An 18,412-nucleotide genomic window follows, 5' to 3' on the forward strand; every position below is an offset into this window, starting at 1 on the left:
AAAATATGCATCGTTATAACTGTCCCTTTGTGAAGCACCAGACCTCTGCAATATTCCTCACCTAGGTGAGTGTGTGCCGATGCCAGAGCGAGGCCTGCGTCGGTTAACCCTCAGCTCGCCGGGGCGGCGGCGCTGCGCCTCACGGGGAGGAAAGCAGTGGGGAAAACTCAGCTGCTTTATTCAAGTAAACTTCACTTTTCAGAGCAGACATTCGCTCACCGTGCGGGATGGAGATGCTCCTCCTGCACCATCGGTTGTTCGGCCTGTCAGTCAAACTGCACGGATGCTTTGTGTTGTTTTGCGCTTTAATAATCCTCACCAGGCAACACCTGACAAACACAACACGCAGCTCAGGTTCAGCCGAGAGGGTTTCGTTGCTGCAGATACAGACGACTCATCCCCTTGATTTATCAAACAGGCGAATGATGAGTGAATTCAATCTTAACGTGGAGTTATGGAGGCGGCTCCCTGCGAGTCTCGACTGTCTGTCGGGGGTCAGCAGAGCCTTCAGGCCTGGTCTGCGGGGGTTTTGTCCTGCAGCCGCTTTTTTAACACTCTCTGTGTCCTTCACTCAGCCTCCAAAACTAAAACACACACACACACACACACACACACAGACACACACAGGGGGAGAAGGAAGAGACTGCTGAATGATACGGGATGGAAAGGTGTGAGAGAACCCCTTTACATTTATGGCCTCTGTAGAACTGGAGGAAGTGGCGTAGTAAAGTGGAGTCGCGCTCCAAAGCCCTCACTCAATTCCAAGTACATCACAGACGGTGGAATCAGAGGCGAGAAAGCAAGAAAGCTCAGATGTGAAACATGGAAACCTTCCTCTGGGTCAACGGGGAGCATTATAATGAATACTGTAAGGCAGGTGATGGAGGAGGTTTCCCTTAAATAAACGCCTCGGTCTCTGTAGAAATACTCGATTACAACACTGTACTCATCCGTGCCCAGTGAAAACTGTGTTAGTCAAAGTTTGGTGATTTTGATCTTTCATTTTGTGTTCAAACAAAACATTTCTGAAACTTATTGGATTTTCTGAAAAATGTTTTTTTCTGACAATTTGGCGATACATCATTTTCACAGAATAATATAATTTAAAGAGTTATAAGCAACTTATATATTTTGATGTAATATATATTTTATAAATGAATTAATGTATAAGCAGTATTTGAGGTGGAGCTCATTTGTCTATTTTATATTAACAATGCACATTTAATCAATTAAATATATAAAAGTAAAAAACCTTTGAGATGCAGCGAAGTTGCATTAAAAAGTAGCCGATCGAGTACTCAGTACTTTTACTTTGCAAAAAAATAGGAACATAATGAAGTAAAAATACTTCATTACACATTTCACATAATGTAGAAGTATGAGCAACAAAATGTACTTCATGTATTTAAAATTGAAATATGCTCATGATACAGCAAAAGGCATTTCAGTGTTATTATTATCATTGTTACGCATTAATGATTGATAATTGATGAATGATTGATACATTAATGTGTGGGTAGCATGCTAATGCTGATGCAGGTCGAGGTGAAGCTAATTCTAACTCCTTTGTATACTGTTGGGCAGTAAAAATGTATAATATTGTATAAACTCTCCATAAGTGGTTTTCACACTGCTAAATGAAAAAGGTTGGCATCATTAATATTTACTGGAATTGTCAATTAAATGTAGTCACATATTCTTTTTTATTTTTTTCAGTTACCTGCATGTTCACTGTAAAGTACAACAGAGAGAGACTGTGAGAGCAGGATGCCAACCGTTAAACAGAGAAACTCTAGTTCATTGTTAAATACAGCACTTCCCTCTGACATGTGGTGGAGTAGCATATCATAAAATAAACACTGAAAAAAGGGTAACTTTTGTTTGTACTTTTAGGAAAGTACTTGAATAAACAGGACAGGATTAAAACAAGTCACATTTTATTCCAAAAATTCTGTGTCAATATTCCGCGACACTATCTTCCACTTTCTGCCTGAAATGTATCCAGTAAAGAGAAGTTCTGCTGGTGAACAATGTCAGACGGAGAGACTTTTTCACAGCTTTGGTTTTGGTAGAAATACGTAGAAATAGCTTCGGCCGAGCACTCGGCCTCCAACTGGCTGAAATGTTTAATATCAGAGTCTCAGAGGGAGTCGTGCAGCTCCATTATGCAAATCCAGGCCTCAGTTGTGTGCCGTCCACACTTTGGCACAACAGGAACACAGAGTCTGCCCTAATGGCCCATACTCAGTAAACACATGTGGATTTGAGACGACAAAAGATTAGCACTATTTGCAAATATACAACTGAGTTCAAAGGCATGGCGATGTGCCCTCGCTTCCCTTCTTTTGTTTGAACGCAGAGCTTTGAATGAGTATGGCATCAGCTGCAAAAGACTGTAATAGATTTGCAGGTATCAGACTATAAATCCCAAAGTTCACGCCAACTGCTACAGTAAATGCATTATTTTAACTTCCATAAAATCTGTGAAATATAGATTTTTTTTTTTAATAATTTGGTTTCGGAAAAAAATAATGCAATATTTGTTTTTATTATAAAAAAAACCGTTATATTGTGGAGAGATGCTCAGCCTGGTGTGGGGGCGGGGTTTGGAGACGTTGAACCCGGTCAAAGACGCGATCTGTGTGCGCACAGACCACGCCCCACATCCCCATGAGGTCCCTGGGGGCCCTTAAATGACGATGCCTCGAGGTTTAGAAAGCAGTATCACTCGGGCCTTCTCTCTGTCAGCGGTGTCTCTGTGAGCCCCTGCACTACACATCTTGGATTTAGATCTATCTAATCTGCTTGGAAATAATGACTTCTTCCAACACTGACCAGCGCCTGGAGCATCTCCTCAGCGCCGTGGAGAGCGAGTTCCAGAAGGGCAGCGAGAAGGGGGACGCGTCCGAGAGGGATATTAAACTGACGCTGGATGATGCGGATTTGTGGAACAAATTCAAAGAGTTAACCAACGAGATGATTGTCACCAAAACTGGAAGGTGGGTCCAATGAAGCATGCAGCTGCCTGTGGAGATTTACGCACGGGTCAGGCACATTTACGCGCTTTTTACGCACGGGGTTTTCAGTGTGATACGTGTAGACGCGTCTTTATAACATGTTATTGATTTTAAAAGCCGTAAAGTAAATTATATTTTTAAGTCACTTTGGCTCGCGCGTAAGTGGTCTGTCAAAAGTGCTGTCCCCGAGGCCTTAAAGGCCCTGAGACGTTTTAAAAAACGAACGAAACTTGGATCTGCGAGTGAGTTGAAGTAAAATGAGGTGCTTAAAATATTGGCGAAATGCACTCACCAACGCCATGTATCAATGCTTACAAATTCCGTCCTTGTTGTTTTCCAGGAGGATGTTTCCGGTGCTCAGGGCGAGCGTCAGCGGCCTTGACCCCAACGCTATGTACTCGGTGCTGCTGGATTTCGTGGCCGCGGACAACAACCGGTGGAAATATGTGAACGGGGAGTGGGTCCCCGGTGGCAAACCGGAGCCCCAGAGCCCCAGCTGCGTCTACATCCACCCGGACTCCCCTAACTTCGGAGCGCACTGGATGAAAGCGCCCGTATCTTTCAGCAAAGTGAAACTCTCCAATAAACTCAACGGGGGCGGGCAGGTGAGGAGGCTGTGTTATGGGAATATCGTATAATATCGCAGGAATATCGTAAATTATGTTGATATGAAAAGCGTTTCTGACACTTTTTGTAATATTTCAGCTGTGCCATAGGACAAAAAAACACACAAGATGCATTCATTTAAAGATGATGTCTAATATAAAATTATTATTTTAACTTTACCACTGGAATTTAAAATACACACTCCATTTCACGTGTTTTAGGAACTATTGGATTTTGAAAATTATTTTGAAACATGACAAAATATTGTGGATCTTTAGTGTCAGGTGAAAGTCACTTTAATCAAGGAACCAGTGGATAAATGTGACTGAAGTGCCGTTTCTTCTCTTGAGCTGAGAACAGTATCAAATTGACTGGGTGTAACATTAGTCCTGCTCTTCATTATAATGACAGTAACATTGATTGGGATTTCTTTTCTGTAGATCATGCTGAATTCTCTGCACAAATATGAGCCAAGGATACACATCGTGAAGGTTGGAGGCATCCAGAAGATGATCAGCAGCCAGTCTTTCCCCGAAACACAGTTCATCGCAGTCACTGCTTACCAGAATGAAGAGGTCAGCTGCGCTACATGAAACCTTACCAGCACAGACTTCTTTTAGATGTTGATTGGAATTCTCACAGCTGTCATGTCCTCCTCACAGATTACTGCTCTGAAGATAAAGCACAATCCCTTTGCTAAGGCCTTCTTGGATGCCAAAGAAAGGTAAAGGCTTGAACCTCAATATTCCTCAAATGATCAAGTTAATGTATGAAGCATGGTGTCTAATATTGTTGTTACTGATTGCAGGAGCGACCATAAAGACATCCCCGATCACAGTGTAGACAGCCAACAGTCTGGCTACTCTCAGCGTGAGTTTCCTTTATTTCGACTTTACTGAATATGGTAAATAAAATAATGCTGATATAGTAGGCCTATGCTTTCTGCATTTTCACAAAGAGATCTGTGATGTGTTTTATGACTTAATTCTGTTGAACTCCACAGTTGGAGGTTGGTTCCTCCCAGGCCAGAGTCCCATTTGCCCCAGCAGCAGTCCTCCTCAGTTCAGTGGCACAGGGGGCCACTCCTCGGGCTCCTACTGCGAGCGCTACTCCAGCCTGAGGAGCCACAGACCGGCCCCATACCCCAGCCACTACCCCCACCGCACCTCCAGCACAAGTAAGACCCCGCTTGGACCATACATACCGGCAACCTCAGTGTCCCTTTCTGACCCTGTATCACATCCTCCTCATCCTATCCAGTTGCACATTTACCGGAACCTCGTTCATTCATTCAATTTAACATGTTGGTGGGGGAAAAAATGAAGTTGTTGTTTGTACCTTATCTTCAGACAACTACATGGACAACACTTCAGGGACTCTGCCCTCTCATGACAGCTGGTCTGCTCTCCAGATCCCCAACTCCACAGGCATGGGCACTCTGTCCCACACCACCAACTCCACATCTAATTCCAGGTAAGCCTCGCGACCATACGCAGTTTACCCAGTGCCATGCATCTGCATTTAGAAAGGTGAAGAATGGCTCCAGAATTTCTTGCTCTATTTTCAATAAAAAAAAAAGAATATCATCAGCGTGAAAGCACTTTGATTTCTGTAATATTATCTTCGTGTTGATTCGTTAATGTGGTTCAGTTCCTCCTATGCTCCCTGTCCCTGTTCAAACAGTTTTGGGTACATTTTTATGGCCCAATGATCCCTGCTGTGGCAGCCATCTTTGAACCATCAGTTTTTGGGTAAGCAATATCAAGTGCCCTCTCAATAACAGAAGCCTCTTGTCCCTCTCGTCCACAGTCAGTACCCCAGCCTATGGTCAGTAGCCGGCACCACCCTCACCCCTTCAGGCTCGGCCTCAGGCTCCATACCTGGAGGTTTGACCTCCCAGTTCCTGAGGGGCTCCTCATACACAGGCCTGACCTCCTCGCTGCCCGTCTCCTCGCCCTCCTCCATGTATGACCCCAGCCTGAGCGAGGTTGGGGTCGGGGAAGCCCAGTTCGAGAGCTCCATCGCCAGGCTGACCGCGTCCTGGGCGCCTGTGGCTCAGAGCTACTGAAAGTCTGCTGCCTCACGCTCGTCTCTAGAGGCTTTAATAGCAGGACTAAAGACACAAGTAAAAGGTCCCGGAGAAGATGAAATGTGACATCTGCAAGGATCTCCTCTGGCTCCTGTTTGTGAAAAAAAAACTTTGATTTGTCATTCCAAAGCCTCTAATTAAAAAAAGAAAAGGTGTTCAGTTATAGGCTGGAGTCATACTGAGCAGTTGATGTGCAAAGACAGAACTTGAAAGACAATCAACATCTTTCCATGATGGACAATATCATACTAGAATAAAAAGCCTTAGAATAGCTGCGTGATCAGAACTCCCTCTCTGCTCTTAGTAAATCCCAACATGCTTATTACACATTTATAACCTGTTTATTACACCTTCTATGAACTCCCTATAGTGCCACACAACCAAACTCAACTAAGCAATCCTTTGTATTGTTGTTTTTATTCTTGAATATATAAGACAAAAGAATGGTTCTGCTAACATAAATGTGTATATGTGTGTAAATAGAATAAATTAACGTCCAGTGTTTTCCATATAAATGTGCCTTTTCTGTTTGCAATAAATGTTCCAAGATCGGACCGAGAGACACAAGTGCCTTATGCATCCTGGCAGGGTTTTGTCAAGCCCCCCCCCCCTGCACAAACACATGTACATAACTATCTATTTGTATTTGAACTCGCTGTGAGTTTTATTTATGTCATTTAATAATAAATTAAAAATGTTTGTTTTCTCAAATGTTGTCTGTCTGTTGCGTACCTTGTAAAATAACTGTAACTCAAGGAATGTATTGCTTCTTACCTTTAAGTACGATAATAAGTTGTTATTTTCTTGACACAAAGCATTCAATACATATAAAACATCATGTACATCAACACTAAAGTGGTCAAATCGATGAGGTCAAAGGGGAAACAAGGGCCACTGTGGTTTAATCAAGAAGAAAACACATCAATAGCATTTCTTATGTTCTCATTTGGAGCCCACGGGTTTAGAGTCGAGTTGCAACTCTCACGTTGCCCTCGTGCATCAAACCTAACTCATTCAACTTTTGGCCCCGCGGTACAAACTCACTTTATATAACAGCTTCTGCACAGCTACGCTAAGTGAATACGGCGGCTCTGACATGTAATTGAAATGACGAGGCGAGGCGATGGAGAAGTGTCCACTTTAAGAAATCTGTCGGGGTACGTTTCCATCACTGGCACCCTTTTGTTACAATCTGCGTTATGGTGCGACATACGGCCAACACATTCAGATCTGCATGTGAGGAAAGTCAAAGGGACTGAAGACAAATCCAAAATGCCAACACCTGGGATGGAATATAATAACCTGAGATCTCCACATTAACATATAACTCCAAAGTCAGCGTTGCTTTATTAGCATCGTGGATTCAAACAGAACTCAACTCGGTTCACCAACCTTTTTATTTGCACAGCACTACTTTAAAACACTTTGTTATTATGTCATACTTTATTTTATTTGTTATTATGAGCAGAGTCAAATAATGTGTAAAAGTCAAATGAAGAAAAGTTCTGTCAAGGAAAAAATCATACAGTCTTGAAATGATGCATGAAAAGAGATTTTTTTATTTACATTTTGATTCTCACTGACTGAAGGTTGTAGTTTAAACAACTTTGTGTTTAACACTGTTCAAGTTGCTTAAATGTATACGGACAAATCTTTATAGTATATTGCAAAATAAAATAAAAACAGACATGTTATAATAAAAGTGCAAGTACACATGCAAGAGGATGAAAAACAATCTAAAAAATACATCAAATTAATAATAGAAATCAGCATTTGCAGTACTGAGCCCAATTGACAAGAGAGAGAAAAACACACAGAGGCAAAAACATCGACTCGGCTCCGTCCCCGGCTCATACCTGAGGCCAGTGGCTTGGCCGTGCACTCATGATGTCAGTGGTGTGATGTGTGTGTCAGGCCCACAGAGCCTCGGCCCCCAAGCAGTGATGGAGTGGTCCTCACCGAGGTGCAAATGAATGCTGGAGGGTCACGGGGCCACGGGCAAACAGTGATGAAGCAGCAATGTGACCTGCAGCTGGCGGGGGGCCGCAGCGGAGCAAAGGTCCCCTCATGAAACGCCGACATCTCTGAAAACCTCCACTTTACTTGACTTCATCCTTTGGTTCGTGGACTAGTTTGTGGACAAACCCAAATTAAGTGAGAAGTAGGCTCGTTTTCTCATAGACTTCTATACAATCAGACTCCATTTTTGCACCCAGAGGAGTCGCCCCCTGCTGGCTTTTAGAAAGAATGCCAGTTTAAGGCACTTTCTGCGTTGACGTTAACATTTCAGACCCGTAGATTGCCGCCTATTGACAGTCACATTGTATTGTGGGTAATGTAGGCCCCCAGGTTTAAAAAAGGAGGACGTGTGTGAAATTAAAAAGAAAACATCTCAGCCGCTCCTGAATTCATCTTTCATTTTGACTGACCATCAAGAGTCTGACTACTCACATTGTACTGCTCTTTTCCCATATATGATATAAATAATATTCTCAAATTTGATTTACTGGACCAATAAGCAACTGGCATTTTTTTGATATTAGCAAGTATTTGTGATTCATACTGGGCCAGCATGTAACACTGGCGTGTCTACAATCTCTACCACATATAGTATAATGAGTCGGCTATTGAGGTACATTTCATCTTAGCTATTACTCATAGAATTGGAGTTTGAAAGTTGAATGACTTTATGACATTCTGTAAACAATAAAAGAAAAGAGAGAGAGTGTGTCAGTGTGTTGATGCAAACCTGTTTATGAGCAGTTGTCCAGACTTAACGGGGAGGATGTTTGCTGATGGTCTTTGCTCAGTCTGGAGCGATAAACAGGTCCTGCTGGGCCCAGAGCCATCTCTTCCCTCTCACTTACAGAGTGTGTGTGTGTGTGTGTGTGTGTGTGTGCGTGTGTGTGTGTGTGTGTGTTGATCTGAGGACCCTGAGCTCACTGAAGCCTTTGTTGTCCATGATGGCTGATCTGCTCTGTACACCCCAGCCTGCAGCCTGTGTTGGCCTTCACTAATTGACAATTGGAGTTTGACTTTGCACACTGGCCTCCTCTCCACCCCTGGAAGTGTGTGTTCCAAATACGCTTTACAGAGTGTGCCCAGCACCCAGGTGTGGAGGACAGATGCAGATGTTGGGTTAGTTCACTGTTGCCTCATTGTGACAGTTATTAGTTTTAGTGGAGTTGTAGTGGAGGGTAAAACACACCAAAACTACATTTTCCATCTGTTTTAGTGGCAGAATTGGACTTTATTAATGACATAAATGAAAAGTATGTCAATATAATTGGAGACACCGACAATTAAACCTGCGTTTTCATCCATTGAGGTGAATCTAAATCTGACAGATGAGGAAGATGCCAGTCTCCTGTCTCATCTTTGTCCTGGTGTCCCCTCATGTATCCCTCCTCCACTTCCAGGAATAAGCCACCGAGCAGCCTCATGGAAGAAGACAGAAGGGCGAAGCGGCCTCCGCAAACATCGCGATTATGATGGTGAGTCACATTGTGCAGGGCCTTTGCGGCTGATTTACGAGAGGCCGCTGCCAAAAAACAAGTTGTCAAGTCTGGAACAGCGAGTCAGCGCAGCGGCGGGGAGGTGTGTTTGCAGACCGCCCCCTCGCCCGCCCCAAAACCCGAACCCCGTCCCTCTGATGTCTGTGTGCCTTCGTTAATGAAGAAATTCTGGTACCTTGGTGAGACATTGCTCTCAGCTGAGCAGACTCGGCCTCCTCCGTCGCCCTCAACCCCTGCACAGTCACACAGCCGCCCCACCCATCCACTATCCCATCAGGCCTCTGGCTTCACCTCCCTTGCAGTTAGATGGAGTCACTGGAAGTTTGGCTGCTCCGATGATCTCCAATTTGTGGCTGATTCTTTGCTTTTCGTGTCTTTTTGCCACCAAAATTCCAAAGTTTTCAGTGTGCTGATGAAATGTTTGCGAACAAACACCATGCTTTTCTTTTTTCAATGTGATCATGAGATGTAGTTTGCCACTTTAAAGGGCCACTCTGGTGTTGAATGGTAGTTTTTTCTTTCAGATACATTTCTGGCACGTTCCAATGAATTCCACTGTCATGACGTTTGCTACAAGATCAAATTGGAGGATATTTCCCAGCCCATCTCATACGAGAACTCTGCAGTGGCCTAAGACCCAGGCTGACTGGATACGACTCCATACTGACCCGAATCCATTAAAGACAGTTAGCTTGCCAGTTTATCTGTCTCAATCTGTCTCAATCTGTCTCTTTTCCTCTTCCCTCTGGGCTTTGCAAATCTCATTGAACACACATGGATGCAAACTCTTGGTACAGTCAGAGAGAAGAGAAACTTCTTCATTAATTACATTTACCGACGACCCAAGCTCGAAAGCTTTAAGCAATAAAATGTCCCTAACGTAATGTAATTTGTAGTAAAACAGCTGAAACATGAATAAACAAATGGTGCAGTCCTCTTAAATCGCTGGACTCCAACCTGGACCCTCCAAAATAAATATCAGGGGTCACAAGATGACTGAAGGAATAAGGAAGAAAGAAACATACGTGAGATAGATAGAAATATTGTTTTTTCTGACTTTTGTTGAAAATGAAAAATGAAAAACTGGATTATTTTACCTTTTCACTCTCAGCAAAATCACAATTTGGTTGAAATGCTCCTTCAGGCCACAGCCAGAGATGGTGGGAACACTAACCAGAAAGGTTGCGAGCCACTGACTTAAGTTTAAAGAGCACTTTACATTCACCCTTCATGGCCCTCGAATACGTACTGTAAATACAGCTGAAGCCCACAGTGTTTGCTTCTGTCACATCTGCCCCGTGTAATGCCCTGTACGGTAATACACCTCAAATTGTAAGTCAAAGCGGAGCCCAGCACGTCAGCCTTTGCAAAAAACACCATTGTCCCGATGACACAGATGTCCGAGGAGTGTTTTTGAACTACACGAGTAATTTCACACATTAGAAAGACTTGCTGGCCATGCATAAGCTAATGTACGTTTGCCTCCGGTCACCACAGTGATGGTGACAGCCTCTCACCATCCTGACAGGCCGGTCCAGTTAGCGGTGGACAGTCGCACAAGCAGAAAGCAGTTGTAAGCAAACTGGTCGTGACTGAAGTAACATTTAGCAGAGGTGCATGATATCCAGTGTGGTCTCAGTGAGAAACCGTGTCTTTGTCGTTGGTGGCGGCACGCTGATTGTCCAGAGGGTTCAGACGACGGGTCAGCCACTGCATCCACACAAAGCACCATTTTGAGAAGAGTTCATTCCTTTGTATAGTTGTTCGGACCGTCCTCGACAAAATGTCGACAAAAAGTTTTAGTCGATGCATACGATGTTGTTCCTCCACAGAGAATCATGCAAAACCAATTCAAATCTCGTGTTTACGTTTCTTTCTGGGTCGCGTGTCAGTTTTGATTAAAGATAACAGTAAAATTCCTGACATTTTACTTCACCTCACACACTTAAAGGGGGAAAATCCACAAATTGTACACATTCAATTGTGTCTACAGGTGTTGGGGAGTACTGCTACATGATGTGGCAAGAGTTGTATGAAGCTTTTTACTTAAAGCTGAGAGACACACTAACTCCTTTAATGTCCTCATGAAGTTCATCTCTACAGAATGAATGTGAAGTACTCACTGTACACAAACACTTGACACACGAATACTTCCAAACTCTTTACACTTTAAAGAAAACACTGCTCCCTTGTGGTTCAAAATGAAAACTCTTTCCAAGGTGTGCATGGTGCATTATACCGCATCTGAACATGTCATTGGTAAACAGGAAGCCGAATATAAGTCAACTGGAAATTGTTTTTATCCGACTTCCAGTACTATGCAATTCATCTGCTGATGACCTCTTTAAGGTTGGGAACGTCCAAATTCATAGCTAGTAAAACAAAATACTAAAAGTGAGCCTGGAAAAAGGAAAATAATTTAAATTTTTACAGCTTGCAATCATTTTCTATGACACTCTGCTGCTTTGATACTAAACTGCCAGGTTGTGCTGACAGTGTGGTAAATGATCCTCCTAGTGACCAGAACGAGTTGCAAAAGATGCTCGAACTTCACTCGGTTAACCTCCTTTTGTTACACATCACAAGCCAGAGTTTGACCTCTGCACCTGCTTTTGTAACTTGCCTCTCTGGAACACCGTACATAGATTTATGTTAGCATATACTGTATGTGTTGTGATGTTTTAAAACGTGTATCATAATGTCTATTGCACTCATATCTATGTTTTAATGTCTTGTAATGACCTGCCTTCTCTCGGCCAGGTCGTCACTGTAAATGACAATTTGTTCTAAAAAGGTACAAATATAAACACTCGTGCGTGAAACTTTGATTTTAAATTCATTTATTTAAAAAAAAAAACCAATCCAGATATATCTTTAAATATTGAGACGACATGCAAAGGGAAGAACAAGTGCATTTCAGTCATCGACCTTATTATGACGACAACAACGCACGTCAAGTCAACAAAACCACGTCCGGTACTGGGAGATGGACGGAGCCCGACGGCGGCTCTGATACAATGCACATGAATCAGGAAGTGGATTCCACAGCAAGTCTCAGCTGAACTTGGCTTTAGAGAAATCCATCTCTGGGTGCTGGGCCATGAACCTGCAGAGACACAAGACAAAACGAGAGGTTTCCAGTCAGTCGAATATTTGAACTTTGTGTCGATAAAACAACTCTGACAGCAGCTACAGTGACTACTGACATCTCAGTGTTGTCGTTATCTTTAGAGGTAGCTTCAACAGACATGTCTCCTCTGGTCTGAGAGCAGCAGGAGGACGAAGAGAAGGTCATTTACTGCAGTGAAGAGAGCGTCACCAGGTCTTATCCGAGTTAACTACTGCTCTGTTTAATATTTGACATGATACGTCATGGTTGGACTTCTGACTCGGTAGAGAGAGAGAGGACACTGTTCCTTAAATTACTGACAGTCAGAGTGTCACGATCTTATGACATATTGTAGTACGTTCTTTAGGTTAAAGCACCATTTTATTACAACTCTGCACGAGGAAATCGCTGCATCTTTAAGAGTGGGGGTTTTAATTTTAGCTCCTTCTGGCGACACAAAAGGCTTTCTACAACTTTTGCAGTATGACGTAATCCCCCAGATATGTCGGGGCGTGACAGTCGCTTATATTAAAAACATATTGTACGATACAATATATATCTCAGCAAAAAGATGTCGGAAACCCCGTTATTACTTCGAGGCAAAACACGGGAAACTGACTTTTTGAGAATGTCCTGTTTCTTCTGCTCTTCAGACGTAGGCAGGCCCATGGACTTCTGCCTCTGGTCGTACATCATCTTCTCCACCATACCACGCGTCTCTCCGTCCAGGTCCGACAGCTGCTCAGCAGGAAGAACACACAGTGAGGACGAGGCAGGAAGTGGTTACTGCAGATGCTTAGGAGGTAGGAAACATCCTTTTTACCTTTGAGTTCTCTGGACACACTTTCTTGGTGTTAATTTCTGGATCCGTGGTAACGATCTTGCTCCACCACTCCATTTTATTAATCTGAAAGGAAATGTTAGGGATCTGTCACTGCTGAAGAGAAACAGATCAATGGTAATAAACAACAGCAGTGGTTTGAGGTTCCTTTCATAATGTTAGCCTTTAAACCAGCATAAACTCGGTTCTTACCTTTTCCAAGTGGACTGTAACAACCTTGCCGTCGTCGATGAGCCAGGAGCTTTCTTCTACCTTCACCTCGTTGTAGAGCTCGCCTTCGATGACGGGGGGTTGTCCCTTCAGGCCCACCTTGATGGAGCGCCGCTGGATGTCCACCACGACGTCTCGCGCCTTAATGCGGAACTTCACGTCGAAAGGCACGGCCAGCTGAAGGACGTTAAAGTGTGTGTTGTTAAGAGACAGGCGGGAGACGTGTCGAGATACAATAGACAGGACGTGGAGAGGATCTGTCTCGTGACGTCACGGTTGTTTTTTGGTAAAAATATGGCTGCTTGATCACCGAGATGAACGCGTACTGTGAGAGGCTTGAGAAACACAAGCTGGGGATGCAGAAACGAGTCAAAGCGGTATTCTGAAAGAGGCACTCACGTCAACTTCAGACAGGGATTGTGTCCACCTGTAGTTCGGCAGGTCAGCTCCGTTTTCTGCGTTGGGCTTCAGTTTGTCTTTGTCCTTCTCGTCCTCCTCTCCTTCAGACTCAGACTGGGGGAAGAGAAATTAAGATGAGCACGTCATCAGAAACAGAATTAAATGTCAAACTCTTCAACCAACATTTCACTCTTGAAACGGTTAACTCACCCCCTTCTCTTTTTCTACTTTCTCAGGTGGCTTTTCTGCATTTGTTGTCGCAGTCTTCTTTTTCGCCTCTTCTTTCTTTTTCTACAATATATATATATATATATATATATATATATATATATATATATACACACACACAAACACAAATACATTAATAATCTTTGTAAAAGAACGACGACAGTGATTCTCAAGGCTCCCAGATTTCACCTGGTCCAGTTCAGTCTGAAGTTTCTCCGCTTCTTCGTCGGTCAGTTCCTGAATCCTGGGACCTTCTTCGTTCGTCTTCTTCTTCTTTTCCTCCGCTAGCTTGGCGGCTCTCTCAACTTTCTCTTTCTTTTCCTTCTCCTGTTTCATCTGCTTCTCTTTGTGAGACTTCACCGCCAGCTGACTGTGGTGGGCGAGAGCATCTTTGACCAGCTGTAGAAGAGAGGTACGTCTCGGTCATGACACAAACACACAGTGCAGTAGCATCAAATATCACATTAGCTTGCAGATACAGAAACATCGCTCACCACCTCCGCAGCACCTGTTTCACCACCGGTGAAGAAATCTGTTTTGCGGCGGAGGAAGCTGAAAAATGTGTTTACTAACTGTTGAGAGAAAAATAGTCACAAATATATCAAATATAACAGATTATTATGAATTATGTGCTTGAGGATTGTTGGCATGACTGGATTATATGACCGTTTTATCAACATTACAATTTTATATTCCTATCCTCCATAACTTCATGTTATCATCTCAAATATGACATTCATTATTGTGAAGTAATGATATTATTATTTAGAAATAAATAATAATAAATGTATTTATTTATATTATTAATTACAGGGCCCAGCATCACAGTGCTACATATTTAAAAAAAAAAGCAATTGTGTTGCAAAGGACACTGGAAAGTAAATCCTCCAGAAAAAGAGTTCTATAAAAAACAAAAAATGTAATTTTTCTCGTGCTGCTTTGTTAGTCACGTGCACGACAAAATTCAACATAACACCCCATTGATTAACGACGTATAGTTACAGTATGTGCTATTAATCATGATGAAAACATTAGTTAAACCCTGTATACAGCTGAACACATGTGCTGTTCTGAACGCCAATGCTTAACGTTACATGCGAGGTGTGCCTACTAGCCTACAGGCTAACTAGCTGTAGCATTAGCACGGTAGCTTTAACATGTGAGCGTTAACACTACGTTACCTCTTGTATCCCTCCTTCGTGTTGTTGCGCCATAACAAGCAACATGCCGTCATACTTTTCTTCATCATCGCCCATGTTTTTAGATTGAGAAACGGTTTGAATACAATAATGTTCGCTGTACGAATGACGAGCAAAAAGTTGTGTTTGGCCCGTAGTCACACACAACTCACTTCCTGGAAACAAACCCCGCCCACGCAGAATTTGACCAATTGGAAGGTTCGATTTTTGAATGACAATCAGAATATCCAATAAAGTGAGAGTATTGCTTCAGGGAGCTATTGAGGCGCCCGGGAGAATATTCTAGAAAAGAAAGAATACGATTTTATTGTAAATGTACTTTTAAACCACTACATTATAATTTAAAAACGCAACTGTATTAATTTACTTTTGCCCTCGTGAGTTCATAGCCACAATGTAGCAGAAAAACATGAGCAGAAAAAAAATATTCAGTATAACAGCTTAAAATGAAAAAAGATTCTGCTCTTTTATGTCAGAATTATGTTTTGTAAGGTTAAAGGTGGCTTGGTTAGTGGAATAAAACTGAAATTAAAATTGTATTTTATTAGAATGTATGGCTTCAAATAGGCTTTTGATTTATTCATTTATTTGTTAAACTTTTGACAACGGACAGTTTCTATTACCATACCAGGAAAATGATTTATATTGTTATTATTGACACCTGTAGGCCGCAGACAATGTTGGTTGCTTTGGCCTGATAGGGCTTCTTCATAGGGTTCAAGTAGGCTACTTTCCAAATTATTCATATCTTGTAGCCTAAATTATAATCATGGATGCTATCAACAAAGGCAGCTGGATGGTTTGTACCAATTTAACGGTTATGTCAAAGAATAAGCCAGTTTGCTTTTAAGATGTTACAAGTATTATTAACATCTTATTTTATGAATCATACAAAGTATTTTCACTGACAATTAGTGTTACTAGATCACACATAGTATTAGAAAGTGATATCCATACGCGAGAGTTCACAGCTCTGTCTGCGGCCCAGATTACAGGATCTATAGAGGAATTTAACGAACTGATTTCACCTTAATTAAGCATGCTTATGAGGAGTTTCCAAATAGTTAGTTGCCTATATCATGTGCAAGATGTTCATAACAGAACATCTTATGCCATAACAGTCAGGGAAACATCATAAAGGCAGATGTCAAGCCATTAAATTAACTACAAATCAGCCCATTTCTGAAACTGGCAGGACAGTTGTAATCCTCAAAGCCTGTTAAAAAAACAATCGAAACATTGCGACCTGTCATGCAGTTCCAGGGTGTAACTAGGACGCATGTCAGGTGGCATCCTGTGTGTTGACCCCATCAGACCTTGGCAGACTGGTACAGGCTGAGTTAATGACTAAAGTAAACATGATGAATGTCATTCACCCCACCGGCTTCTGTATTTCCCTGCCCTTGTTCAGCTGCAGAGTTTAGCCTTATCGCGGCCACGTGGGGAGAACCTAGATCCGTCATCATGGGAAGTCCAGGGTCAGGGTCAGATTTCCCCCTCAAATGCAGGGTCTTAAAAAGGAGGGTCAAGGCTGAGTATGCCTCATCCTGGATAAATACAGTCAGGGCCTGAGCTGGAGTTCACTGGAGTCATTCTGCGGATACTTTTTTTCCTTTTGTAATGTTTCCCCTGGAAGAGATTACAAACCACTCTTGCCCTGGTTACCGGGATCAGCCTCCTCACACGATCCTTTACAACATCTTGAGCGGGAGCGAGAGTCGCTACCTCAATGGCAAACTGAACCGTGACGCCACAGCACGCAACTGCCCCTGTGAGCAGAGGCGGGCGGTTTGCCTCAAGGACCCAAAGGCCACCTGCCAAGTGGCCTCCAGCGTGCTGGTCAAAACCGTGTGCTTCGTGAGAAGTTTGCCATCCTTCAGTCAGCTTCCATCGGGAGATCAGTCACCTTTATTAAGACACTGCTGGGTTCCTCTATTTGTTCTGGGGCTGGCCCAAGAAAAGATAGTCTTTGAGGTGACGGATGCACCAAATACGAGTATCCTGAGAAAGATTCTGCTCGGACCAGGACTCGCGGGGAACGAGGCTGACCGACCAACTCTCGCTGGAGTTCACAACTTGAGAGCTTGCTTGCATAAGCTGTGGAATCTGGATCTCAGTCCAAAGGAGTATGCTTATCTAAAAGGGGCTTTGCTGTTCAACTCAGGTAAAAACTCATTTTTATCAGTTTTGCCATGCTAATTTAATTGGTTGGATATGTGGTTAAACAGAGTATTCTCTCTATCCGCTACAGCTGTTCAGGGATTGAGCGCCTCGTCGTTCATCGAAGGCCTCCAACAGGAAGCTCAGAGAGCTCTTGGAGAAGTCATCCACCTCCTGCACCCAGAGGACGCCACTCGCTTCAGTCACGTCCTCCGAGCAGCCTCCACCATTCAGACCGTCAGCCACAGCCTGGTCACAGAGCTCTTCTTCAAGCCAGTAATTGGCAACGCAAATATGTTGCATTTATTAACAGAGATGTTGTTTGTGCAATGAGATCCCAGTGAGAAAGCCCCGTGCGAGTTGAAGTGTTGTTGTATGGAATTTTATCGTGAACCTTGTGTCGAGAAGCTCATTAATAAACATTAAAATATTTTCTTCAGTTTTCATGAAGCGTGAGAACTGCATGACAGTGTCCTACTGGAGGGGGGTACTGGTACTTTGACTCCCTCGTGTGGCCATATGTGGCAAATGACGAGCAAACAATTTTTTCCTTTTGTTTCACTTCATTTGCTTTATTGTTTTTACAACAAGAAATCAGGTAAAAGACGAGTTAGTGTCAATATAAGAACCTGCCAACACATCGGTGGCAGAAAACACAAAGTGCAACACCTTGGTGAGAGGAAACCTTCTGAGAAAATCTAGTGTACGAATGAAAACAGAATGCCCATGTGTAATAACTGAAGGTATTACAAAAGGAGTCCATACGCTTAATGCTGATAAGAAGCACACAAGAGCTGAATAAATTCCACTGAGTCAGCTGGCCAAATTCCCATCAGCACCCAGGAGCAAACACAGCAGGCACGGCTGCGGTAGTAAAAGCAGACAGGCGCTCCTTGAGTCAGAACGATGTCATTATAGGTCAACGTGATATTAGACTAGCTGCAGTTAACAGCGAGTTCATGTTATTACACTAATATTAATAATCTGCTTTGAAGAAAGACAAACAGGCTCCACACACTATGAACGTCATAAACCTCAG

At 42.9% G+C, this 18,412-nt stretch overlaps 3 protein-coding genes across 4 annotated transcripts; 2 read left to right on the forward strand and 1 right to left on the reverse strand.

Moving 5' to 3' along the window:
* The first annotated feature begins 2,785 nt into the window (after nucleotides 1-2,785).
* On the forward strand, nucleotides 2,786-6,358 carry tbxta (T-box transcription factor Ta). Its single transcript, XM_079288354.1, has 8 exons — nucleotides 2,786-2,999; nucleotides 3,358-3,622; nucleotides 4,064-4,198; nucleotides 4,286-4,347; nucleotides 4,432-4,493; nucleotides 4,627-4,800; nucleotides 4,973-5,096; nucleotides 5,433-6,358. Exons 1-8 carry the CDS (start codon nucleotides 2,815-2,817, stop codon nucleotides 5,689-5,691), a joined length of 1,266 nt encoding a protein of 421 aa, XP_079144480.1. The 5' UTR covers nucleotides 2,786-2,814; the 3' UTR covers nucleotides 5,692-6,358.
* Nucleotides 6,359-12,046: 5,688 nt separating this feature from the next.
* On the reverse strand, nucleotides 12,047-15,355 carry nudc (nudC nuclear distribution protein). 2 transcript variants are annotated; one of them, XM_079287911.1, is made up of 9 exons: nucleotides 15,196-15,355; nucleotides 14,509-14,586; nucleotides 14,204-14,413; nucleotides 13,997-14,077; nucleotides 13,787-13,900; nucleotides 13,370-13,564; nucleotides 13,160-13,243; nucleotides 12,956-13,074; nucleotides 12,047-12,333 (listed from the first exon to the last, which is right to left on the reverse strand). In XM_079287911.1, exons 1-9 carry the CDS (start codon nucleotides 15,268-15,270, stop codon nucleotides 12,282-12,284), a joined length of 1,008 nt encoding a protein of 335 aa, XP_079144037.1. In that variant the 5' UTR covers nucleotides 15,271-15,355; the 3' UTR covers nucleotides 12,047-12,281. The 2 variants fall into 2 exon arrangements, with proteins under 2 accessions (XP_079144037.1, XP_079144038.1); XM_079287912.1 differs by lacking the exon at nucleotides 14,509-14,586.
* Nucleotides 15,356-16,833: 1,478 nt separating this feature from the next.
* On the forward strand, nucleotides 16,834-17,706 carry LOC306791179 (nuclear receptor subfamily 0 group B member 2-like; the record flags this gene model as incomplete). Its single annotated transcript, XM_079287816.1, has 2 exons — nucleotides 16,834-17,377; nucleotides 17,465-17,706. 2 exons carry the CDS (start codon nucleotides 16,834-16,836, stop codon nucleotides 17,704-17,706), a joined length of 786 nt encoding a protein of 261 aa, XP_079143942.1.
* Between the last annotated feature and the right edge of the window lie 706 nt (nucleotides 17,707-18,412).

This window comes from Melanostigma gelatinosum (assembly GCF_949748355.1).
Source record: "Melanostigma gelatinosum genome assembly, chromosome: 17".
NCBI lineage: Eukaryota > Metazoa > Chordata > Actinopteri > Perciformes > Zoarcidae > Melanostigma > Melanostigma gelatinosum.

Bases quoted from the DNA above. Each gene is read 5' to 3' on its own strand.
- tbxta (XM_079288354.1), top strand. From the start codon at position 2,815: ATGACTTCTTCCAACACTGACCAGCGCCTGGAGCATCTCCTCAGCGCC. The intron at 3,000-3,357 runs GTGGGTCCAATG...GTTGTTTTCCAG, and splicing joins ATTGTCACCAAAACTGGAAG to GAGGATGTTTCCGGTGCTCA. The intron at 5,097-5,432 runs GTAAGCCTCGCG...TCTCGTCCACAG, and splicing joins AACTCCACATCTAATTCCAG to TCAGTACCCCAGCCTATGGT.
- nudc (XM_079287911.1), bottom strand. From the start codon at position 15,270: ATGGGCGATGATGAAGAAAAGTATGACGGCATGTTGCTTGTTATGGCG. The intron at 14,414-14,508 runs GTGAGCGATGTT...TCTCTTCTACAG, and splicing joins AAACAGGTGCTGCGGAGGTG to CTGGTCAAAGATGCTCTCGC. The intron at 13,244-13,369 runs GTAAGAACCGAG...ATTTCCTTTCAG, and splicing joins TTACAGTCCACTTGGAAAAG to ATTAATAAAATGGAGTGGTG.